Here is a 27,183-nt window from a genome sequence, read left to right on the forward strand (position 1 = left end):
ATTTTATATTTTGCACAAGCAAAATGTAATCTACAATTAGGACTTTGTTATTTACTTTTTATTAAATGTTTTTGCATTGTGGACATTTTCAGAACAAATTAAAGGTGCAGTATGTAATATTAACAGCTAGTGGTGGAAATGGGTACTGCAGTCCAAATAAATAAATAGAGTTGTTTCCCACCCCCTCCTCTTTGGTGTTGATGCTCATGTGGGTTGCCAGATTGAGGACATGATCTGTGATCTCTGATCCAGTTTGTTTGCAGACCTCCATTGCAGCAATTCCCAGTGTTTCCCTCCAATTGGCAACCCACGGTGTCGAAACACTATTGGGTAAATAGGAAGTGGGCGGGATCAAACAGCCCAAAACAAAAACAGACATTCCCACATGGAAATTGAATTCCAAATAACACTTGCTTTTGGTGTATAAATATAAAAAAAACCCAATAATTTCGAATTATTTTTCTAATATTTCTGGTAGTTTTACTGTTACAGTAAATATGAAGGAAACTTTTTTATTTTGTATTACAGTAATGCGAATTGGAGGGTCAAATTAGCCTTATTGTTTAGAAAATAATGTCACAATGCAAAAAAATAAACTAGAGAGTACCAATATAGTAATATACATAAAACATGTAAATATTCTTTTATTTTTAAAATGAAACATTTGGGGATAAAATGTGACCCGGACACCTTTCTTTCATGTAAACATAAAATTCACTCCAAAATATTGTATACCATGGCTCAAAAAAGCTGTAAGTGTTATGTGATTTAAAACAAATTGATAATAATAATAAAAAAAAAAATACAGCTAAATTTTGTTTTAAAAATGCACTTACGTTTTACACTTATTAATTTAGCTGACGCTTTTATCCAAAGCGACTTACACTCTAAAAAATGCTGGGTTGTTTTAACCCAATTTTGGGTCAAATATGGACAAACCCGAAATGTTGGGTTAAAAATGTAATGTAAAAATTTAACCCAACGGCTGGGTTAGTCCATATTTGACCCAAAGTTGGGTTAAAACAACCCAGCATTTTTTAGAGTGTACAATTGCTATATATTTCAGCGGTCGCACGCCTCTGGAACAACTAGGGGTTAAAGGGTTAGTTCACCCAAAAATGAAAATTAAGTCATTAATTACTCACGCCCATGCTGTACCAACCCCGTAAGACCTTCGTTCGTCTTCGGAACACAAATGAAGATATTTTTGATTAAATTTGAGAGCTGTATAACTACCACATTGGCTGCCTAAGGGACTGCCTCTTGACGGGCCAGAAAGTCAATGAAGAAAATGTTTAAATATCCCAAGTGACTACCGTGGCTCAACTATATGTTTATCAAGCGACGAGAATACTTTTTGTGCGAAAAAACAAACAAAAATAACGAGTTTATTCGACTATTCCTTTTCTTCCTTGTAGGCCAGAAACGAGACTTCCTTAGATTTCCACGACCCATGCGCGAGAATTGCGATCTCTTTACACTACTGATCAGTTCAGTTCTCGCGCATGCGTCGTCACACCAAAGGCATGTGTCTTATCCTGCGCCATCAACACCACCACTTATGTCACATGTTCACACATCCTTTGTGTATACAGTAGTTCCCATCCACCAACACACTCAGCTCATCTACACATACTGTCTCCTTCGCTGTGTTACTGTAGGATTAATCATCCAGAATTCAGTCTTCCTAAATTTGCTATAAGTCTTTACGTAAAACCAGCAGCCACACATATATCCATGTTCTCAGTGTCTTTGGACGAACCATTATGCGTTTCACTGAATAACGCGTGATTCGTTGAACGCATGCGCGTCTCTCTGACGTATATAGCCATTCTCCTATCTCGCTTTATAGACTCCAGGTTCTCTTTAAGAATGAAGTAGTAACAAGCGCCATCTGCCAGAATGTTCACGTTGCTAATACATATGCTTATGTGCACAAAATAGCGCAGATGATCGATGCTGGATGAGTTGGCGTCGATGCGTGTCTTGGCATGGAAGTACATCAGCACCGCGATGTGGTATGGAATGAAGCATGTGAGAAACACCACCAGGTTGCTGAGGACGATCTTCATGCTCTTGTTGTTGCGCAGTTTGGCATCGCCTGGATTGCGTGTCCTCAGGGCGTGCAGAATCTGCACCACGCGCACGGAACAGAACACCATCAACAAGGCGCTGCAGCAAAACACCGTCTCCATTGAGACCAGAATCCAACTTTTGGACCAAGTATTGTTGGAGAACTGCTGGAAGCAGAAAGTGTTGTTTTGACCGTCGTGAAGTTTGTAGATGGGGGCGCTGAATCCAAAGACCACCATCCACACGACCAGACACACGAGCATCGCCTTACGCGGAGAACGCAAATGAAGCGCAGCAAACGGAAACCGAAGTGCGATGTAGCGGTCGACCGCGATGCACATGCTCAGCATGATGCTGCCGTAGATGTTGACGTAGAGCAGGCTCTCGAGCAGGGAGCAGAAGGTATTGCCAAGAGTCCATAGCTTCTTGTACGCGTGTATCTTGAAGGGCAGCGACACAATCAGCAGGCCGTCGTTGATGATCAGGTTGATGAGGTAAACCGTGGATTCGCTGAATCGGCGAACACGGAAGAGCAGCAGCCACAGAGCGGCCAGGTTCAGAGGGAGGCCGAAGACCAGAATGGGCACATACACCCACCACTGAACCCAGCACACCCAGTCACAGTCAACTGCTAAGGAGGAAGAGAAAACGAGAGGTTAGTGTCCCAGCTAGCTTCGGCTAATGTTCTTGCTAGTTAAGAACAAACGTTCTTCTAGTAACATTAATGTAACTTTTGTTCAAATTCATCTGGTCTTTAATAACGACCTCAAAACAATTAGCACCAAAAATTCTCAAATTCTGCTTGTTTAGAACTAGAAACTACTTGTTTCAGGATGTTCAGAGAACATTTAAAAGTATGAATGAATGAATGAGGCATTTATATAGCGCTTTCTTTTGTACTAATGTAACGTTACACTCAAGCAACATTCCTGAAAGATATAGGAAAAGTAACATTCCTATAATGTGTGAAGAATTTACTAAATGGAATGTTTGTATAGGACAATTCACCATGACGTCACAATAATAATAGACGTTCTTCCGGGTGGCAAAAGCCGAAGCGTCCCTATGGCAACACTAGTAAATTGCTTGGAGGGAGACATACCGTCGGCAGTAGCCTAATCTACATTTCAACAGTTGATTCAAAAACAGACGTGGTGGAAATTCAGACATCATTAGAGCTTAGATTCTTTGATCTAGAGACGTGCACTCCCAACGCACTAGACCGCGGCGCGGGACTAGATCTGATGGCCGAGTGCGAGCGGTAATGCATTCACTTCAGGATTGCGGGAGAATAAAACGATTCGCGGGACTCCCGCAAACTAGAAATATCTATGAATAAAACAAATAAAAACTAATACATTTGTATTCATCGGTTGCAGAAAAGCAACAAAAACAACTAAAACAAAATAGAAATGATTTGCATGACAGAGTTTGTTTTTATAACATGACTGCAGCGATGAGCGATGTAGCCAATCACAGACATATGTGTTGATTTATTGAACGCAATGGCCAATCAGAAGCATTTACGATGAAGTAGCATTTACTCCTCACTGCTCAAAAGAAAGTAGCCTAAGGCCCGTCCACACTACTGCGTTTTCGTTTAAAAACCTTTTGCTACGTTTGCACCTCCTGTCCACACTAAAACGGGAAAAACGAAGACCTAAAACGGAGAAGTTTAGAAACGCTGCAGCTGCGTTTTGCGTTTTGAATCTCCGGAGGGCGTTTTAGTGTGGACGAGACAAAATGGAGGAGTTTACAAACGATGACGCAGAGGCTCACGCTCGGCTCTATGATTGGGTGTCATCAGTCATGACGTATCTTTCCCTGATTCGCCAACCACTGTTTACACCAGCACACGCATGCCCAGTGTTGGTGAATGGTCACGTGATCCACGTTTTCAGTCGTTTTAGTGTGGACGGAGATAAATTCTAATACACAGGTAAAACGCTAGTGTGGACGGAGATCGTTTTCGTTTTAATTTTCCGTTTTTAAACGAAAACCCAGTAGTGTGGACGGGGCCTAACATAGAAAGTAATAGAAATTAACTAAGTTACTTGAGAACGTCAGTTATATAACGACCCACGTATTAAAAATGGTTGGGTTTAAATCGGGCTCAGGCTCATAATTAGAAGCGACATGCACTTTTGACGACGTCCACTCGCTTTAACCTCCTCACCCACAGGTTCCGCTGGAGAGATTTACTTTTTTCTGAAGGAAATTGATAAAAAACCTACACCTTTTGCTGTATATCTGGTGGCGCAACCCAAAACCCAACATATTTTCGCCACCATTTCAACTTTGATCAACAACAATGATTTTAACTATATAACTGTTCAGTTGCCGGCTGGATCTCTTCAGTTAGTCAGTAGAAGCTGCTCGAGTTTTGCCACCCGGAAGTATCGCGGTGCCTATTGTTTACAAACATTCTGAAATGCCCTATTTAAACAAGAACAAATATTTTTAAAACATTTAAAAACTGGACAATTTGAATGTTCAGAGAACATTCAGAAATAATCTATATTTTTAAAACAATAATATCTTAGAAGAGACCTTAAGTAATATTGACAAACTATATATCATTTGAAAGCTTACAATCTCCTTTTTCCATATTTGGTGACTGATTTTCAAAATAATTTACACAGGAGCCGTAATTTATCAATTTGCAACAAGAATATTTTCATACTCATAAAGCGTGTTCAGACCTTTATTTTGAAATAGCAATCAACATGAAAAATCATGAAAAAAAGTTAGAAACCTCAGTTTGATTTCATACCAAGAGTTCAAAAGATAGCATCCATTCAATTATTTTAGAAAAAAAAAGGTCTGAAAATGTTTTAAATATTACGAAAAAATTATAAATTCACCATTTGTGTTATGGCAATAAGCTATAACGCGCATGCGTGTTCTTATGTGATTCCTAGAGGTTGAATTCATATCAAAATCTGCCAAACTTCCCATAATACTTCTGAATAGGATTTCTACTTCATAAATTGTGTGAAATTTGTGAAAATAATGGTTCATATCACTCAAAACACGAATGGAAATGGAGGCGCCCTTATATGGGCTGTAATGGAGTCTGGTTGTGCCCTAGTGAAAAAGTTTGGTACTGCGCCCAAACAAAATCTCACTGAAAGTTAATTTGTTGAGATATCAACCTAAAATTTGAAAAACAACTTGTTCAGATTTTTGGCTTTGATTTTTCTGCAGTTTTAGAGTAGCCCAGGTTTTGAAAATATATATTTTATATAAAATATGAATAATTATTTTTTTTTACATTGTACATTTCTATAAACTCAAACTTCTATAACTCATTTTTTGTTTCACTTTCTTAATTTATTTCACTTCGAGAAAAATCTGCCAAATGTCTTCTTTAAAACGAGACCAATCTTACGTCTATATTCCAAAGCATTCTTGAATTACAACCATTTAAGTTTGAAATGAGCATTTCCATGTCTATTCAAAAAAGGGGGGTGACAGTGGGAACGTTAAACATGTTTAGAACATACGGGGTAGTTGAGTAAATATTCTGGGTGAAAGTACAAGTTAAGATCAATCTAAAGCATTTGTGGCATAATGTTGATGCAATCAAAAGCGACAGCAAATGCATTTATAATGTCACAAAAGATTTCGGTGAAATTTACAATTAGGTTCATTAGAAGTAACATTAGTTAATGTATTAACTAACGTGAACTAAAAATGCGCAACACATTTGTTACTGTATTTATTCATCTTTGTTAATGTTAGTTAATAAAAACACAGCTGTTCATTGTTCGTTCATGTTACTTCACAGTGCATTAACTAATGTTAACTAGTAAACCCAATATATTGTAAAGTGTTAACAAAATTTGTATTTAAAATAAAGACTGTTCTTTTGAACTTTCTATTCATCAAAGAATCCTGAAAAAAACATGCATTACAGTTTCCACAAAAATATGAAGTGAGATTACTGTTTTCAACTTTCAAAATAATAATAAATGTTTCTTGAACAGCAAATCATATTATTAGAATGATTTCTGAAGGATCATGTGACAGTAAAGACTATGTTGATACTGAAAATTCAGCTTTGATCACAGGAATGAATTACATTTTTAAATTCAAATAGAAAAACTGATATTTTATATTGTAATACTATTTCACAATATTACTGTTTTAACTATATTTTTAAAATAAGTGCAGTTGGTGATCAGGAGAGAACATTATATTAAATTTGACAGCTATGACAATGGAAGGCCATAACTCTAAAACAGCTTTAAAAATTATGACTTTAACTGAAGAGTTACACATTTTACCGGAATAGTTAATATGATTATTTTTATAAAATATAAAATAACCATCACATCTGAATTTAAATCCTCCAAAAGTTGACCATTGTAGTGCAAAGACTAGCAAACATTTTGCCAAAAAACATTACTTTTAAGTTCTCCGAAGAACGTCAGCCATTCAGATTTGGAACTATATAGGCGTGTAATCAGATGGCAGAATGTTCATCTTTTTTTCAGAAGCAGATAGTGAGACACTCTTTTTCAACATATTACAAATAGCAATTATTGTAAACAAGATGTCACTTGTTGTCTTTTACGTTTATAGATTACTGATCAATTCAGTAGTTTAGACATGCATTTCTAAAATTGCAAATATTCAATGTAGTGACCCCTTATCATATTTACATGAATACAAACAGACACCACATTCAATACTGTCTGCCTAAATAAATATGGGCAAAATAGTCTGTTTGTCTGTTATATGGCTCATCGGTTGTATAGCAGAGTTTATGAATTAATTATGGACCAACACTGCACTTGTTATGAACCCACAGTATGCAGTTATTGGCTTCCATGAACAAAAATTACTGCGTGGTGGTGTTTTGTATTTGAACATGTAGATTGTTCTTCTAAAAAGCAAACTTCTTTGGGTTTGACTTCATTAAAGGCTGAAACAATGTTGAAATACAAGTGTCTGTCTTTAATATTTAGACATGAAGAGTTCAGATGCAAAAGCCTCTAAATGCCATTTGAAATTTTCTTCTTTAATGATGATTTTTATCAAACTTGTATATTTAAGTTCAGTAATTTCTCTTAAATGGCAATGATAATTGCCTATTAATTGTTATTTAAGTGAAATTACTAAACTTAAATATACAAGTTTGATAAAAATCATCATTAAAGGAGAAAATTTCAAATGTCATTTAGAGGCTTTTGCATCTGAACTCTTCACATGTTAATGAAATCAAGACAAAAAAAACATTTTTGGGGGGATGGAAAATGTAAGTGTTGCTTACAGCTATGGCACATGTGACTGAACAAGATGCTATATGTACACTATGACATCATGGTTTTAGTTAACTCAAGTATGCCGAAACATGTGCCAATTTCCTGACCAACCTCTCGGGATGCTCAACCCACGTGTGTGTGTGTGCCATTTAAAGGTAAAGGTTTGAGGTTTATTATTTGGTGGCAGAACATGATATGTATTTCCTCCATGGTTAAATGTGCTTGCCTAAATTTCTTTTAAATCATCTACCAAGCTGACAGTACTTCTGTGTAAAAATAGTTTGTGTAATATATTTTATGTGCCAATTTCCAATATGACAGTTTTAAATACTAATGTTTAATTTTCAGAACTAAAGTTTCCAACTTCCCTGCATTGTCTATCCTGAATAATGTTATTTTTATTACGATATATTCAAAAAGTAACTTCATTTCCACTTTAGAAATACTACGTAAGTTTGCAAGTAGAATAAATGTAAATTAACACTCCTTTAGTATTAGTGGACTGTTGGGTTCAGGTTAGTAAAAAGTTGCCATGTACTTGAAAAGTTATGCTACTTATAGTCAGTAGAATGTTTGTTGTGGGCATCAAAATAAAGTGTTAGCCGAAATTAAGCAGACATTTTACTACTCTAATCTAATGACTAGTAGTAGACGTAGTTGCAAAGTAACTAACAGCTTGTAGAATGTCTAAAGTGGACTATCGAATAAAGTGTTAATATGTGTAGCCTATGTTAAAATTCAAGTTAAACTTTGCTGTGAGTCTACCTACCCCGAGGTAAATCGAGAGGAAACTCTTATTCTCATATGATCTAAAACAAACAATTTATGGAAATACATGCAAATGGCCTTGGTTGGAACTAACCGCATCCGGGTAGGCTATATATCATTTTTAAACATGGTCGTAATTTAAATATGATTTAAATTCCTAGTTATAATGGTAAAATATATGTCTTCTGACTAAGATTAAAGTAAGATTCAAGAGGGCTGCTTATATCCGACCGCAAGATTGGTGAAATGTCTCCAGAAGTAGGTTAGATGTTGTCTTCAGATCAAACGCAGATTGATGGAAATTCTCTGATGATAAAAGGCGGCAAATGGAAATGTTTTTCCCCTTTCTTTTCTTATTTTGTTCACTAAACACAATAAACTTGAACCCGCCTTGTTTATTTGATACGTTTACCACTTTGAATTGAATTACTGATGAAGAAAATCCAGTAGCCTAACTTGAAACGTTTAAATCAAGTAGAAATTAGACTAGCCTACAAGAAATATTATGGTGACAAGATAGATGCTATAGTTTTATTTATTATTATTTTACATGTTATGATTTTATGAATTCGGTTGATCTAAACAAAAACAAGACAGTAAAACACGTTGGTCACAATTTTTTTATTTTCAAGCAAATCATTATCATGTTTTTAACTATAGTAAAATCAGCTAACATGTCACAATGATTCTGAAAAACGCTTTTTTGAGTTGATTGCAATCGTAGATTTCTATCGGTTTATTTAGTCTGAAACTATGCGGTTTAATATGTTGTATGCACTGTACTCGCGGTTATATAGCCTACTTACATGACTGGTTGGAGCTCATTCCCACAGTTAGTAGCCTACTATAAATGTTTTGTCCCGGTGGTGTCTGCCGTTATCCAGTCTTCAGGGCAGGTTGTAGATCCTCGCGGGAGTTGATTTGTGAGAACTGTCTGAAGCATTGCGTGTCTGTTGGATGATTTCTGTTTCTTTTGTTTCCGCTGCAGACCGACTCTGCTGTCAGACAGAAACTTGTGAGCTTTTTATCTGACAAAAGAGAAACTGTTAAGCGCGTTCGCGCGTGCTGTGTGGGTTTGGTGAGATGAGAAGCCAATTAATTAAGTAGCCTACACTTACACCCACCAATGCTTAAAGTCATTTTGTGTCCAATAAATGACATTTTGACAGAATACAGTAGGCTATTTGAGATGTCACATGTTGGAACCCAGCTAACAAGGGACGATCTAATAAATTTCTAGCTAGTTAAAGTTTAATTATATGGAGTTATAAAGTTTATGAATTATTATAAAGTTTAATTTTATAAAACTTGCTTTATAGGCAAATAGCCAAGGTATAAGCGGGATAATCGCTTCGTGTCGGGTACACTTCGCCTTTACGTCGTGTATTCAAATTCTTTAATGCATGGTTAGCCGTGGATTATCCCTTACATAAAAAAGATTGAATAACCATTTTGACTTCATTCTAATTGGCAACATTCAGCTTTTTCTCACGGCTGCAACCAAGTAGACCAGCATGTGTGACAAAGTAGCCTACCAAACCTCAACACCAGATGACGACAGATCTCAAGTTCCGCTTAATGACTTGCAATTGCTGTGCACGCATACCATGCCCTTCAAGTTAAGTAGGCCTATGTACTGTTTTTGTGAAGAAACTTTTTGAGTGTGTAACAGAATAGTAGACAAGATTTGGGACATAGCCTACTTGTTATAGGCTAACGGACTGCTTTGTCTCTCAGTACTTGCATCCTGTAGGCTATACCGTTTAAAGTCCCCATGAAATCGAAAAGTTTTGGGCTTTTAGTAAATGTTAACCTGAAGGTTTTCTATAAGCTATGTGTGCTCCAAAACAATGACACAATTTGCATTTAGAATATATAATCAATCAGAACTCACTGTCTCTCACTTCCACCAATATGGATGAATGATTTTGATGACACAAACCGCACGTTCAGCTCCGACAAAAAGCTGCAAAAAGTTTTTTAAACGGAAACGGTGGTGCGCTAAACACCCAGTTCTGGTGATGCAAGAGTTGCAACTATGGCAGCTGAGAAGGCCATTTTTGAGTTCTTTTTGAAGAATTTTTGTGTTTCCTAATTATTGTGATCCAAAATGTGGCTCGCATTTCAGGATGAAAAGATAGACATGTTTTCTAATATCTTCAATTGTTGCGTATACCGAGCTACAGTGGACACATTTGTAAATGACTTTACTTGGACCCATACCGCGCGGTTTATATACACGTTGCTGCTGATTGGGCAGACATTTTTGACACACCCACCAAACAAGAGAAAACGTATCTTGCATACCGTTTCCAACATGTCGTTCAACCCGAAATCCGTAGCATAACGTTGCGCACCGGTTTGAGTTGAACGTGCCCCAGGTTCTCATCAGATGTTCTGTCCAATTAAATGCTCTCTTGAATCTACAGCATGCTGCCCTGTCTCAATTCGCCTATACTTACTGTATACTACGGTCTAAAAGTATGTACTCTTTTTGTGAAGAAAGTAAGCACATAGGACAATTCAACATGGAGACAGATGTAAACAAAAAACGAAGTTTTCTATAAGAGTGTGATTTACTCAAATGCCTTTCCTTTCATATATTTAAAATGACTTGCAGATTTATTACCTCTGAATACATTATGACTGTAACAAAAGATTTGTGCGGCTGATGCTCCTTTGGTTATGAACAGCTCGTGCAAACGTGTGTGTGTGTGATCCATGAGCACGCACACCTCTGGTTGCAGTTTCGCTTGTCGCCAGAGGGGGCATAGTTCTGCAAAAAGACTTGCGCAATGCACCTTTAACCGTTGGTATCACACATCCGCCATGTTTGTAGTTTTTAACACTATGTTTCGTGTTTGTATTTTTAATTCATAGATGTCTATGGCTTTTTCTTATTTTAGAACATACTTACAGGGTTTCATAAGTCGCCCGCCTGTGATTTCTTCTGGGATTTTTTTCATGTTTTAAAGTCCCTCTGTACTTGTCAGTACTTGTATCCCTTAAAACTCATCTTTGACCATTAAAATGACATATTTAACTGTTTTTCCTTGAACATTTTTTCTTTTTGAATTGAAATAGCTTGAATGTAAGTCTACACCCTTGCCTCATTTAGTATACGCGGTTCTATGAATATGCAAATGAGCCATGCCTCTACTCACTCACACTAGCTCAGAGATCCACTCTTTGATGATCACACTGTGACCTGATTGGTTACAAGGTAGTTTGTGACATCAGAAACACCAGCGATTTCAAACTGTCTTTGGTTCACTGCAGTTTTAAGGAGAAAATACTCAGCAATGCTGTCTACTTATGAATTTACACATGATTTGCATTAAAGCGTAATAAAAACACCACATAGACATAAATAATTTTAAAAGCTTAATTTTTAACACAGAGGGACTTTAATGGTTCGATTCTCTCAAGTTGTTCTGATCGAATCCTCATTTAACGCAATGGCTTGTGGACATTGATCCGAGTCAGAGTGTGCATTGATCCGCACTATAACCGCGATCTAACCGCGTCTCTTTCGAATACCGATTTCAACATACTATGATTTGGGACACACAAATTCTAATTTCGAAAACTATTTAGGATGGTGAATTGGGACATGAACCTGCTTATAAAAACAACCCACGTTACTTTTAGCTGTTCTCCCAACCTTGCTAAGCTGATCTTCAGCTTGTTTACCAGCCATCCTTAAATATTTAAAATTAGGCCTTTATGAAATAATTATGTAAGCAACTGGAAAGACCAGAGCAACAGCACAAACAATATTTGTTCACACACAGTTAATGAATAAGCATTCTAAAGATAAAACTGTTATCGACAGGCCACACGGACTTCGATCGCACTGCTGATGATCCTTTAGACGAGGCTGGGCGGTGTTTCATCTAGCGGCACACCTGTTCTTCACAGGTGAAGTTTAGAAGAAAGAGGAGCGCCTGTCACATTGACTCTGCGCTCTTTCCACAGGCGTTATGCAATCACAGGATTCAGCAAATGAATCCACATTCCATCCCAAAAACTCAATACCGACAGAAGGCTTTGTTTATACACCCCCTAGCCCTGAATACTCCGACAAACACACACACACACACACACATTCAACTAGCTCACTAGGACAAAATTAACTAAAACAGATCTAAAATATGGATGACCCAAATCTTACTGCTAAAAAGAAACATTTTTTTTTTTTTACATTTTTGATAACTTTTGAACTTTTTCCAAATTGGGTTTTGACAGATTTACTTAACTTACATGTTTCAGCAATTTCGGCCCCATGGTATACGGTTAGATTAGAAAAACACCCAAGTCCCATAATCCTTATTTCTCTCTCAGGTATGCTCTCTCTTTCTCCTGCTGTAATACTGAAGTTTGACTTGAGAAGTTAATAGCAGGAGGCGTTTCTTTGGTCTTTGTTAAAGCTTGTATGACAGGCCTGTCTAATTGATGTCTGTGCTTGCTGCATGTTACTTCACGTGTGTCGTGTGTGTCTATTTTGTGCTTTAATTGATATTTTAGGATTGCATTTCTGTCAGTGTTTTTCATTATTGATAATTCTGGTTCGCTTGGCTACGTTGAAGTGATACAAAAATCTGGGTAACACTTTACAATAAGGTTCATTGGTTAACATTAGTTAACATGTACAATATGTGAACAATACTTCTTCAGCATTTATTAATCTTAGTTAATATTAATTCCAACATTTACTAATACGTTATTAAAATCAAAGGTTGTTTTAGTTAACATTAGTTAATGGACTGTGAACTAACATGAACGCACAATGAACAGCTGTATTTGTATTAACTAACATTAACAAAGATTAATAAACACTGTAACTAATGCATCGTTAGTTCATGTTAGTTAATGCATTTACTAAGGTTAACTAATGAACCTTATTGTAAAGTGTTACCAAAATCTGTTTTATAAATTGTTCAAAACTTGTACTTCGGAACCTACCTATTTCATGTTTTTTTTTCACTCTCTCTCTCTCTCTCTCTCTCTCTCTCTCTCTCTCTGTGTGTGTTTTGTATACGTGTCAATGTGTGTTAATCAGCAGGAGCACAATGGGATTAGAGAGTTTTTGGCCTAGCAGGAGAGAGAGAAGTTTTTAACCCTGAGTAGTCAGCTGACTGTAGAGAACAGGGTGTTACAAAGAATGATGACTACAGAGGTGAGTATGCATTGTTATTGTTAACGACTAAAACTATTAAAAGCTGGAATAAAATCAAATATAATTATTAGATGGAAAACTTGAACAAAAATTTGAAATGTTGCTCTGGCAAACTTAAAACTGAAATAAAAAATCAATTGAATAGATAAGAGATATTTAATAATAACTAATAAAACTAACAATTAATTGCAATGGGCTTTATGCCCAGCTGCACTACTTCCTGAACTTAAGCCAGCTCCTTGTTTCCTGTCTGCCATTATTGGTCAAATTGATTAATTCAGGTGTGCTTGACCTCAGTAGTCATGGCAACAATAATCAGACACACCTGAATTAATCAATTTGGCCAATAATGGCAGACAGGAAACAAGGAGCTGGCTGAAGTTCAGGAAGTAGTGCAGCTGGGCATAAAGCCAATTAAAACTAAAAACTCAAAATATAATTTTTTTTTCAAAATATCAGTAAATATTACTAAAACAATACTGATTAACTTTTTTTTTTTTTTTTGCAAACACGATTGTGTTTTTTGTGTGTGTAGATTTTGTTTTCACGAAAAATGTAATTTTTAATCAGCATTTTTAGGAAAAACACATAGGCTTAATTTAGTTGATAAAGTTTTTTATTAGATTTATGCATAACAATAAAAAATATTTGCCAAAGGAAAATAAACATCAAAATATATTCAAATAAATCAAGATCTTAAAAACAAATCCAATCCCAAAATGACGTGAACAAAAATAAATATACATTTAAATAAATCAATCCCTCGTTTTAGGAATTTTTTATTTAACTTCAACAAGGGAACAAATTGTTAGAACAGTGCCACAATTTTGTAAAATATGGGAACAAATTATTATATTGTGGGCAGATTTTACTTTAAACTAATGATTAGTAAAACATGCTGACATATTAGTAGGTCATGTGAACAAATTATTAATTTGTAGCCACATACATAGCCTATAAGCTATACTTTTTATTTTTTTCCACATGTCTATAATATATATATATATATATATATTTATATATAGGGCTGTCAAACAATTAATCAAGATTAATTGCATCCAAAATAAAAGTTTGTCATTACATAATATATTTGGGTGCACTGTGTATAATTTAATTATTTTCTCTCTCTCTCTCTCTCTCTCTCTCTCTCAAGCATGTGTGTGTATTTATATATATATAAAATAATTAGCCTATACAGAGTGCACCCACATATATTATGTAAACACAAACTTTTATTTTGGATGCGATTAATCGCGATTAATCGTTTGACAGCCCTATATATATATATATATATATATATATATATATATATATATATATATATATATATAACAAAAACTATATATAGTTTTTGTTATATATAAACAAAATATATAACATAAACATAAACAAAAACTATATATATATATATATATAGTTTTTGTTTTGAAAATGAAGACAAAAGTTATAGGCCTACTCCATCTCCATACAAATCACAAATCAAGACTGATGGAAAGACATGCTTTCCAAGTGTGACTGAAGTCACAGTCATGTTGTTTGAAGTGTCATTAATGAGACATCACGGCTGAGGTGTTCATATGAGACGACAACTCAAAATACAAGATCTGCTGTTGTTTGACATGAGTGACTTTACCTGTTTTATATACGCATGTGCATCATAGGACAAGAAGGTATGCGCCCAGGGGAGGACAGGGCAATGCAAGTGAGATAGGGAAGGGAAAGAGGGCGGGAGAGAGAGACGGGGAGGCTGGACCGGCGAGAATGAATGAGAGGGAGGGGGTGAGAACTTTGACACAGAGGCCCAGAGGACAGGTTGGAGGGACAGGACATTATTCAGAGAGCGAGAGAGAGAAACACAGACTTTAAACTTCTGGAGTTTCCAACAACAGGCCAACCCCTCTGGCAGAGGGAGAAAACACAGAGGCGAAAGAAGAGGAATGAGAGAGCTGATTATCTAGAAAGGGTGCATAACTCTGTGACTGTGGGACTGTGTCTTTGGGAGCCTGACCGTTTGGATCCAGCCTGGATTGGAATTCCTCCGGAGCAAGTTCAATGGGGATTACGGCTGGATCTTGTTACAGATAGCGGATGGCGATGACAGCCCTGTTCCGCATGAGATGGGGACATAAACCTCAAGTGGTCCAGACCAAAAGTCAGACGCCAGTGGCCCGTCTGCCCAGCGAGGAGGATGACGACGAAGATGACGAGACGTTGACAAGAGCTCCGATTCGCAGGAATTCCCGCTTTTACCGCTCAATGAGAAAGAAAAAGCTGTCTTCTTCTTCAGAACAACAAGAAAGTGAGAATCATTTACTGTACATTTCTGACTAGAAAACCTTTCATGAACTCTTTGTGTGTGTGGATTGTATTCAATATGTGAATTGGTCTACTTTTTGACAGTGATATCATGATAACAAAAGTGTCCAGTTTGTTTTGAAGGAGTGACATCTCTCATTTCAACATCATTAACAGTGCACATTGTTTGAATACTGGTTTTGGAGCACAGTGTATGCTGAAACTGATATGTTTGCTGTATCATTACCAAGCAAATGAGTCTAAATAGAGAGTAGCCTAATCGTTCCCTGAATAGTGTTAAACAGTTTGCTAAAGTTGAAGTCTGAATTAACCCTTTACATCTTACGTCAGTGAGTCTTAAAAAGTGATGGAATCCTTACATTACGCAAAAGTTTCTTTAAAATCGAAAAAGGTCAAAAAAAGTCATTTAACTGTTTAATGAAAGGTTCTTTGGGGAACCACCAACCTATTGTCATCATTGCTGGGACCTTTATGTTTAAGAGTGAAGATAAAATCTCAAATGAAATCTTAAGAGCGGTTTTACAATAGTAACAACACTAAAACCCTGCTTTAAGAGGCACATACATGATAAGTTTGACAGATAGATTCTTATCGTTTTGATGATAATAGTGAGTGACTGCAGTGGATTTGACTGTCAAATAAATCCTATAGTCCTAGTAAGATGATAAGATCCCAAAAACATTTAGTGTATTTTAATGGCTTACACACCAGGACTAATCCTAGAGATTTTCTGAGAGAGAGAGACTGAAAGCACATGATTTTGCCCTGAGGTAAATTACAAAGCAGTCGAAACTCGAGAAACAGGTTTAATTGTTCACTGTGTTTAATTGTTCTGAGAATTACATGTTTTTATGAGCATATTTATGCATTACTGAGACCAAATTAACCATTCTGTAAAATTTAAATGACAATCACATTGTGATTTCCTTGATTGCGACTCTGTTGTTGAGTTTGAGCTTTGTAGATTTCAGGATTGAAGATGTAGCTCTGATGTTGAAAGATGATCCGCTCTATTATTGTCATGACAGTCGGACGTAAAAACCCATCAACAATGAAACTGAAATCACTTTCATCAGCACACCTCATAATGAATCAGACATATTCTCTATGATTCAAATGGCTCTTGCCTTGTCTATACACAAAAGTGAAATAAATTGCAGTTTTGGCCAAGTCTTTTGGATAGAGTACTGTCATGCTGAGATCAGTGGCCTGTAAAAAGCAGTTGTTAGGACTGTCCCACTTTATGGTGCGGGCAGCTATATTGAGATCACATGAAAGTTCACTTTATCTCGGTAGCCATCTTATTATCAGTCGCTTTTGGTTGACAAATGTGCATTAGGTATTGCAACAACCGAAGACCTTTGATTTAATGTAATGGCACCTCCACGTCAATAGACCTTATTCACAGCAGCGCCATCTTTGATTTTTAACAGGAATGAAGAGGGATATATCCCATCTTTTCAGTTGGTTGTATTGTAATTTAACCCTAAAACAGGCAACATGTCTCATGTTACATAGTTTTTATTGTATTTTTGGGGGGAATAAGAAAGATCAGATCTTTTATGACAGCCTGGTCTGTCTTGAGTATGCTGGTCACATGATTTGCTTCAATTTTTTTGTGATCAATTAGTCAGCCTGACCTAAATCCAACATGGCTGCCAGTGGTGCAGAACATTCAGATATTTAGATAAGCAAATATATCAAACTTACTTTTCTTCTGAAAAAAAAAAAAAAAGAATGCTGCTAACATTAATTGTGAATTGTGCTAACATTAATCTGCTAACATTGTGTTTAGGGTATGAAAAAGGGATTAAACTAGCTCTGTTTAAAATGCACTATTCAAACTTTATTGATTGTAATTCAAGAATGCTTTAGAATATAGACCTAATTTAGACCGGAAATTAAAATATGAAAAAGTTAAGGAAGTTTAAAACTTACATTAAATCAAATATACTGTAGTTAATATTTATTATTTTTTTTATAAAATTTGTATTTTACAAAATATTTTTTACTATAAAACCACTATAGAATCAAAGCCATAGATCTAACCAAGTTGTGTTCCAAATTTGAAGTTGATATCACAAAAATTGGAGTTCCCATGAGATTTTGTTTAGGTGTAATTCCAAAAATAGCCACTGGGTGACTATTTCTATGCATTCTGCCTTAACAAATTAATAAACCTCTGTCCAAAAATCACTTCTGTCGCAAAATATGAGACCTTTCTGACAATGTGTTTTGTCAAGATTAGAAAAGGTTCTGGTCATAAACTATGAAACTTGACGATGCCCAAAAAAGGGGAGGAGCCCATTAAAAGAATTTAGAGTACCGTTTCTATGGTTTCACAGGCTGAATCTTGAGTTCGTATAAGCTTTCGAATGATTTATAATTTGTCAACATTAGATCAAGTGAAGAATGGGATTTAATTGTTTTAAACATACGTACAATGGCAGTAACAGTTAATGACAACATTGTCCTTTTTTATACCCTAATCATGCAACGTATCTCAGGAGACACAACTCATAAAATCCAACATATATCAAATTTAATAAAAATATACTTTTGGTTTTATTTAAGTCTAGATTATATAAAAAATTAAATTATTTTTTGCTTAGTATTTTCCACTCTTGCCTCTTTAAGGGATCATTTATTTCTGAATCGTTGGACAAAATATCTGTCCAAGAAATTTCAGTCGACAAAAAAAAAAACTTATTTTAACAAAATTCTAAGTGATCTTAGAGCTGTATACAGCTTTTTACAGTGGATGCCATTGAAAACATGGTAAGTCTATCTCTAATAGCCTTACTTTTATGGCGCTGCTCTGAATAAGGTCTGTGTCAAAGTCCAAGAGACCATTGGAGAAAGCTATCTGTTAGCATTTCTTTTTCTCTCAATGTTGACACATAATGCAATTCAGCAAAACATTGTTAGATATTACATTTTTAGTCTCCAGAAAATGTCTGTGGTGTGCAGATCTCCATTTACTGGTTCTCTCATTCAGTCCTAGGCATGAGGTAGGCTGTTGTTACTAACAGCATATTTAGCATTTTATATAACATGGTTAATGATTGTATTATGCAAAGTGCCTCACCTGTTTTTCCAGAGAGAGCTGTTTTAAGTGGCTGAACAAATTAAGTCTACCTTTTCATATTTGCGTAAAGTCAAGCACACCTGATTTCTTTTGTCATTTAAATACATTTTCTTGACTCGACTGAAGATGAAATCAGTGTGTCTGAAGAAAATGTGTGCTAAATTCCGCATGATACTATTATTATATCTTAAATTGATTCTCAATGATCCGAATTGCCTATTCGACTAACAGTTCTTTTAAATGTTTGAATTTGTGTTCATAGATAAAAAGGGCATAGACAAAAAAAGATGAAAATCTCCTCGTCACATATTAACGAGAAATAATGATAATATGCAGCTCGTTTTCATTAATCTGTCAGTGAAGGATTCGTCAAATCGGTGAGTCTTTAGGTGTGTTCAGCTTGATGCGGCACTGTGCAGACGCAGACCGATGAGTGTATGACGTCAAAGCATCGTGGGAGTGTTTCGAAAACATGCAGTGTTTCTTTTGCTCTCGCCATACTTTGAGTTCATACACTGATCGGTCTGCTTCAAGTCGAACACACCTTTTATTAAATGATTCATTAAAAGAGTCATTTGTGGTTCACCACAAAGAACCAGTAAAGGTACATATTGGTACCAAAAGTGTATATTAGTGTACCATTTATGCAACTAAATGGTACCTGTCCCAGTGATAGCTTTTGTACCTTTCTTCTGAGAGTGTATCTTCCCCCATTTTTTGGGATAAACAAAAAGAACAGTGAATCTTGAATTGGACCAGTGATGCTGAATATTTTCCAATCTTAGGGAAGATTATGGAGGTTTATTTCTGCTACAGAAAAAAAGTTTATATCTCACAAATATGACTTTATTTGTCACAATTCTGAGTTACTTTAAACACCTGACCATATACACATGCAATTCTGTGAAAACAGTCACAATTGTGAGTTATAAAATCCTGCTAGCAAGAAAGAAACTCGCAATTGTGAGAAAAAAGTTATAATTACCTTTTTAGTTGTGTATTCTGAGGCAGAAACAAGCTAGAAGATAGAATGAGAACTGAGGCGTTGAGCTACAAGACCTGCGAATACAACTTCGTAGAAAGATGTGTTTTATCAATATTTTGTGATTTGGTGGGTTATTATCTCTTTGGAAATGGCACTGTAAATTCAGCAGTGCACTAATCAGTGTGTGTGTGAGTCAATGTAAGCCTATATGTGTGATGTTTGCGGCACAAGGCTGGTTTAAGCTCAACATATTGGTTGCTTGACAAATTGACAGTAGCCGATCATCTAGAATACAGTTCTATCTCTTGGGTTGAGTCTGCTCTGCTCTGCTCTGGTGTGGTGTTTGATTTTTGCAGTTGTCTGTAACTGTTTGTGAGTGTACGTGTGAGTGCGAATATGTGCTTTTCTGGAATTTGACACATCTTTTTTTACAGAGTGACAGTTTGGTGTGAATATGAAAAGTCAGAGGGTGTGTGTGTGAGAATGAGACTTTGGTTGTCAAGGCATTTACTCCTCTGATGATGTTAAAGTGAGTGTGTTTGTTTTGTAATGCCTCATAAGTTTGTGTAAGTCCAATGTACACAGTCTGTACGGTAATCCCCCAGTCTCGCTGTACAAAGTCTGCGCAGCATTGTTTCCCTTACGAACGTGGACCAGGAAACAATTCTCTCTAAAAAAGGTTAATATTTAAAAGCCCTACATTTTCAGTGTTTATTTGTAAAGTCCACAACAACAAAACATGCAGGGAATGCAAAAATATGACTTTTAGTCAATATAAAAAGATTGGAGACAATTGATTGAATTTGCACACAGATAGAGGACAGTCTGAACATTAACCACAGCAATGTTGGAGTCTCTAACTCAATCCCAAGCCACTGTGGTGAACAGATGAGTCCCACTGAAGAGATGGGTCCCAGCTTAGGACCTAAGCAATCCAATTGTTTCATAGCTACCCAGCAAATAAATTTAGGTTCTGGGAACGTTAGTTGGTTCCCAGAACGTTCCTAAGGGAATTTTATGTTAATGTTATAAAAATGGAACCTAAAAATAACCTACATGGAACGTTCCTATAACATTCTTGTTTGGTTCCCAAAAAAATAACCTCATGGGACCATTCAGGAACGTTAGGGGAACGTTCTGTGTTTGCTGGGTAGTTTTATGGGTATTCGCTTTTACAAATCAGAAAAAAAAATCACTTTATTATAGAAGACGTTTAATCTACGTTATAACGAGTCATTAATGTCTTTAAATTAATATGTTTAAAGTTTTCAACTGAAAAAATTTTAAAACTAAATTTCGTGACACGATAAAGTAGTATTTTAAAATTTCGCAGCACATACTATGAAAAGTGCTATGCAAATAAATGTATTACTTGATGGCAACAAAGTGCTTTTATCTTGTCTTGCACATAGCAGCGGGATTTAGCATTCAAGCTACACATAACGCCAAAACAGCTCACGTTAGCTACAAGTTGGGGTCCTAAGCTGGGACCCATCTCTTCAGTGGGACTCATCTCTTCACCACACCACCAATTGAAAAATGTCCGCCATTTTGAATTCTCTTTCAAACTCCTCCTAGACCTTTTGTCCAGTTTTAATGAAAATCAAATCATCTTGAGTCCATGCAGGCAACAAAACAAACATGTAATGGAGTTGATTAGTCAAACCATTCTCGAAAACTCACTAATTAATTCTACGAAAAACTCACCAAAGCGAATGTGATGCTATATCTCCCAGATCGTTGGTACATTTTCAGCAAATTCTATTCTCGGATCATCTTCAGACTAAAAATTATGGATTGCGTGTGCATTACTTGCATCCAAGTCTCAATCTCTGCAAGGCTTGGGCATATTGAGACCAAACTTGGCGAGTGCCATTGCCACCCAACACTGACCGCACTAAATAAATTCAGTGTCAGTGCCACTTATTGGTCACAAGTGATAAGCAATTATGTCACATTGTAAGTCAAATGTATTTATGGGTTTTCAACCATTTTGCTTAAAATCCTCTCCGAATGCCTTTCGCTCATTTTTGCAATTAGTCTGATTCTCATAATTTACATAATTTTTCCTCTGATATTTGCCTCTTGCCCCTTAATTGCTGTTTGCAGCTATATTTTTGTTTAATTTCTGTATGACCACAAGTGTTCAGAATGCACTTATTCCAAACCGTTAAAAAATAATCCCATGAATTATCTTATAAAGCTCAGTTAATGTCCAGAATGTTCAGGAAGCTAAAATAAAAGACATTTTTGGACTTGTTTGACATTTTTTGGTCATAATTTTGTAAACTATAATCTAAAATGTGGAAAAAGTCATAATAAAGACTTTTGCCTGGTAGTGTAGGCCTATATTATGTAAAATATGACTATGTATTATGCAATAGAGCAGTAATGCATCCCAGAAAGTATTGAATGTTACATAGCAGACATATATTTTCTGAACAGTCTAGACTTCTCGGTCTAGTGATAGCGTGGCCCATAGGTTGTCATATGTTTTGCTGGTTTGTTCAAACAATGCATTGCACACACACTTTTATAACTCTGAATCCATCATTACAGGTTTCACTCAAATTGCAATGCCTGCTGGGAAAACAACCCCATTCGTTCACTGTTGATTGCTGCTCCAGATCTGGTGACACTTTTGGAAACTGGGTTTAAAGCAAATTATTAACCAATGTACAGTGCAATCATAAAATAACTTTAGTGCCACTTTAAGTTACGGCAAATTGACCCGCTGTTTCTTAGGAGCTCTTCTTTCAGATGACCTCGGTTTGAACTATCAGCAGTTGCACACATGAGGCCAGTTAGTCAGCCAGGTGCGGTTTGAACCTCAGATGACATGCAACAAATAGAGACGTTCTTTTAAAGACCAAATCTAGGAACTAGGTCATGCTGAATGAAGGTGTGTATGGCAGAAAATGAATGAAAATGTGCGTGAAACCTCAAATCTTGTGGGGTTATGACTCAACAAGCCACGTGATTTGAAGTTTCATTCTTAAAAGCTCAAAAGATGCAGGACATTGAGTTACATGCTGAAGTTTAATAGTGTTAGAGGTTTGTTCAAATCCTGAATAGTGCTGTTTGCATATCATGTTCACCCATCCTATAAAGGGCCAGAACACACTGTAAAGCCGCACAGTGGATTTTATTGAGGTTAAAGTGTAACATTCCTTGACAAAGTCTGTCAAGTGCTCAACAGAGTTACATTGGATGGATCAATATTTATCTAAGTAGTCTGACAAATATGCTTTGCGATCATTCAAGTTAGCTCACGATCCAAGCTCACAAATATAGCACACAAAACGTGTGCCATTCGTGCATTGAGTGAGCAGGACGGTGCTTGGTCAAGAGAGCAGGGAAACAGTGTAAGGAGGTAATGAAGCATTTTGGGATGCGTCCTTTGTTCGTGAGACTTCAGAATTTGCAGAGGAGACAAAATTCAGGGGGAAACTGAGCAGATTTTCTCGGCAGTCACACACACACACACACACACACACACACACACACACACACACACACACACAGTTACTGAAAGTTCCATTCGAGGCCCCTGTTACACATTCCTGTGCCCACAAAGTTTCAGGCAGAACAGCCAGCATTCACAATGGGCCCTCTGTGTTTATATATGAGTGTGAGTGTGTGTGTGTGTGTGTGTGTGTGTGTGTGTGTGTGTGTGTGTGTGTTTGATTTGTCTGTGTGTATTTGTGTGGTAACAAGTGAATGACCAGTATGTTGTTATGCCTGTAATGAAGTACTTTCTTGGCAGTGAGATTCATCAACTGAATAGTTTTTAGCCAAACAATTGGTTTTACTTGTCTCTGATACCATATAAAGGGTACTTCTGTTTTCCTTCTTATAAAAACATTTTTATACTGTCTTACAGTGCCTGTCTCTGGGACTGTCATGCCAGATGAATTTTGTTTAATTCAGTTTTGTTCTATTCCACTCAAATGTGTCCAAGCTCTATGATGTCCGTTCATTAACCGAAGCCACTCCCATTCTCTTCATCAGGCCCCTCCTCCTCTCCTAAACCTGCAGTGGATCCTGACTCCTACAGGCTCAGCCCCTCTGCAGCGATACAACGCTCACCGTCTCCCACAATGCAAAAGTTGGTGCACACAAACACATGTCTGTCTGTCTATCTATCTGTCTGTCTGTCTGTTTGTCTGTGTGTATCTCTCTCTAACTCTGTCTACCTGTCTGTCTGCCTGTCTGTGTCTGTCTGTGACTGTGTCTGTCTGTGACTGTGTCTGTCTGTCTGTCTGTCTCTATGTCTGTCTGTGTCTGTGTCTGTAACTGTGTCTGTCTATCTGTGTCTGTGACTGTGACTCTGTCTGTGTCTGTCTGTCTGTCTGTCTGTGACTGTGTCTGTCTATCTGTGTCTGTTACTGTGACTCTGTCTGTGTCTGTCTGTGACTGTGACTGTGTCTGTCTGTCTGTCTGTCTGTGTCTGTGTATGTCTGTCTGTGACTCTGTGTGTGTCTGTCTGTCTGTCTGTGTCTGTGTCGATGTCTGTCTCTGTCTGTGTGTCTGTGACTGTGTCTGTCTGTCTGTGTGTCTGTGACTGTGTCTGTCTGTCTGTCTGTCGATCTGTCGATCTGTCTGTGTCTGTGACTGTGTCTGTGTCTGTGTCTGTGACTCTGTCTGTCTGTGACTGTGTCTGTTACTCTGTCTGTCTGTCTGTCTGTGACTGTGTCTGTGTCTGTTACTCTGTCTGTCTGTCTGTGTCTGTGTCTGTGTCTGTGTCTGTGTCTGTGTCTGTGACTGTGACTCTGTCTGTCTGTGACTGTGTCTGTTACTCTGTCTGTCTGTCTGTCTGTGACTGTGTCTGTGTCTGTTACTCTGTCTGTCTGTCTGTGTCTGTGTCTGTGTCTGTTACTCTGTCTATCTGTCTGTGTCTGTGTCTGTGTCTGTGACTGTGACTCTGTCTGTCTGTGACTGTGTCTGTTACTCTGTCTGTCTGTCTGTCTGTGACTGTGTCTGTGTCTGTTACTCTGTCTGTCTGTCTGTGTCTGTGTCTGTGTCTGTGTCTGTGACTGTGTCTGTGTCTGTGTCTGTGACTGTGACTCTGTCTGTGTCTGTGTCTGTGACTGTGACTCTGTCTTTGTCTGTCTGTCTGTCTGTCTGTGTCTCTGTCTGTCTGTCTGTCTCTATGTCTGTCTCTGTCTGTCTGTCTGTCTGTGACTGTGTCTGTCTGTCTGTCTGTCTGTCTGTCTGTGTCTCTGCCCGTCTGTCTCTCTCTGTGTGCGTGTGTCTGTCTGTCTGTGTCTGTCGGTCTGTGTCTGTGACTCTGAAATAAATGTAATGGCAAGGTAAAGAAATAAATCTTTACCTTGCCAAAGCATTCACAACATTTATGATCATCATTTTATTTATTTATTTTTACATGAAAATATACATAGCGATTAAAATCTTCAATCTTCTAATATTTAATCTTCTAATATATATTTCTTCGTGACAGGACAGACTGTGTTCACTGAGTCTGTACATGCAGTCAGGACTTTCATCAGTTTAGGGTCACTCACTTTACTACGGTATCCTGCCAATTTATATTTTCTGTTTAGGGCCAAATAGCATTCCAGTTTACTCTGTTTGGATGTTGCGTCTGTCCAATGTTTGAGGTATTTTTCTTTTTGTGTTTTAATTATTTGGTTTGGTCTGGCTATGTTTTTTATTGTCAGTTTGACTGTTATCTGTCTGTGTCTGTATCTGTCTCTGTTTGTCTATCTGTGTGTGTGTGTGTGTGTGTGTGTGTGTGTCTGTCTGTCTGTATCTATCTATCTATCTATCTATCTATCTATCTATCTATCTATCTATCTATCTATCTGTCTGTCTGTCTGTCTGTCTGTCTGTCTGTCTGTCTGTCTGTCTGTCTGTCTGTCTGTCTGTCTGTCTGTCTAGAGGTCTGTCTGTCTGTCTGTCTGTCTGTCTGTCTGTCTAGAGTCTCTATGATTGTAATGTGGTGTTTGTGTGTGATTTATTGTGTGGCGTGATCTATGATTCAACTCGCATTATATCACATCATTTACAGAACAAAAGATGAGAGAATGTGTGTCTGTGTGTGTTTGTGTGTGTGTGTGGGTGGGTGGAAGAGTTTGGAGTTGAGAAGTGAGTGTGTGTGTGTGTGTGGGTGACTTTTTGTTTGGGCTTGTCCGTGTTTCTGTTTGTGTTCATGTGGTCATCAACAACATCAGCGTTCAGTTATGTGCGTGTGTGTTTGCAGAGGACACAGTATCTGTGAGCGACAGTTCAGTCTTACAAGAAGCCTGTGAATCTCTGCAAACATCTCTTTATTTAAATATTTACAGTATTTCTGTATCTCTATCAGTCCACTTTTTCGCTCTGGAATCTCGTTGCCGAGCAACGGGATTGCTGTGCTGGGAGGAGCTCGCTCTCGGTCTCCGTTGGCGATGCCGGGAGATCGGTCGCGTAGACAAGAGATGGAAGAGCTGAGTGAACGGACGACAAGTGCCTGCACTATGCAGGACAAAGACACACACACCACTGCCGACCCTGACAACATCACACTCCGGTAAGAGGCACCAATCAGGACACTTTAAAGTAGAACTTGCTTTTGAACATCTTTTTACCAATATTTTGTTGTGTTTAACTTGAATAACTTGAAAGTCTGTGTGCAAATGTTTATGTATAAACAGTACATGCATTCATGTTTATGTATATACTGTATGTGTGTATATATAATATACTTCATTTAATAATCTAAGTCCTGCTATATAAGAATGTGTAAAAAAAATATGTGTATATAAAACTGTATAAACAATAATTAAGCAATATTTGTAAAAGAAAAACATGATGTCACATTGCAATAAACCGCTGTCACTGCTTGAAATGTAATTTAATCTACCCATGTATGAATATATGTATGCATTCAGTATATAAGTTGCAAATTAGTTTACAGAATGTCAGATTTCAACATTTGCATACGACTCAATTAGGGCTCACTCGACTCGATTATGGATTTGACTTATTTAGGTCTGTCAGGGTTAAAATGTAATAAAGTGAAAAATATTCCCCTCATTTAGAAACAAAAGTAGGACTTATTACAGCTGTAGGGTGTTTTGAGAGAGGGCTGACATGGTCTCATTTTGGTACGCACACACACACTTCATCTTATCTCTTCTAGTCACTGATTATTGGAGGTTTTGTCTTCTTCAGGCCGGTGAGGAATGGTGACAGTCCGCAGAAGATGGCAGTAGAGAATTCCTGCCGCAATCTCAACATCGTGAAGCGTGTCGGTGAGTGGAAAGAAAACACACACACATGCACACACAGAAAGAGAGGGAGGCCGTTTGCTGTAACAATCCATGCTATAATTTATTTGGCTCAAGTTGAACTGTGTAGGCAACTTTATTTGCAGTTGAATTTACAGCATGTATGTGCTGGATGTGTACAAGACGTATGTGTGTGTTAGTGTGTTAGTGTGTGTGTGTAGGTTGAAGGCAGGTGGAGTGTGTGGGTGATGTCTTTTTAAATGTATGCTGGA

The 27,183-nt window shown here is 37.1% G+C and overlaps 2 protein-coding genes across 5 annotated transcripts in view; one reads left to right on the top strand and one right to left on the bottom strand.

The window, feature by feature from the left end:
* Positions 1-1,029: 1,029 nt before the first annotated feature.
* Positions 1,030-12,479, bottom strand: gpr55a (G protein-coupled receptor 55a). Of its 4 annotated transcripts, none has more exons than XM_039671145.2 (3): positions 12,375-12,479; positions 8,918-9,106; positions 1,030-2,704 (listed from the first exon to the last, which is right to left on the bottom strand). In XM_039671145.2, exons 2-3 carry the CDS (start codon positions 8,934-8,936, stop codon positions 1,707-1,709), a joined length of 1,017 nt encoding a protein of 338 aa, XP_039527079.1. In that variant the 5' UTR covers positions 8,937-9,106; positions 12,375-12,479; the 3' UTR covers positions 1,030-1,706. The 4 variants fall into 4 exon arrangements, with proteins under 4 accessions (XP_039527079.1, XP_039527080.1, XP_039527078.1 ...); XM_039671146.2 differs by having other exon boundaries at positions 1,030-2,701; positions 8,918-9,109; positions 12,375-12,477; XM_039671144.2 differs by having other exon boundaries at positions 8,918-9,109; positions 12,375-12,477.
* Positions 12,480-15,088: 2,609 nt separating this feature from the next.
* Positions 15,089-27,183, top strand: part of ngef (neuronal guanine nucleotide exchange factor) — a 33,583-nt gene continuing 21,488 nt past the window's right edge. Inside the window, exons 1-4 of the mRNA XM_089121010.1 lie at positions 15,089-15,589; positions 23,691-23,787; positions 26,008-26,211; positions 26,856-26,935. Coding sequence (XP_088977136.1) covers positions 15,379-15,589; positions 23,691-23,787; positions 26,008-26,211; positions 26,856-26,935 — 592 coding nt within the window. The 5' untranslated portion in view covers positions 15,089-15,378. The remainder of the gene's footprint in view (positions 15,590-23,690; positions 23,788-26,007; positions 26,212-26,855; positions 26,936-27,183) is intronic.

The sequence above is a fragment of the Pimephales promelas genome, chromosome 16 (genome assembly GCF_988280905.1).
Source record: "Pimephales promelas chromosome 16, fPimPro1.hap1.1, whole genome shotgun sequence".
NCBI lineage: Eukaryota > Metazoa > Chordata > Actinopteri > Cypriniformes > Leuciscidae > Pimephales > Pimephales promelas.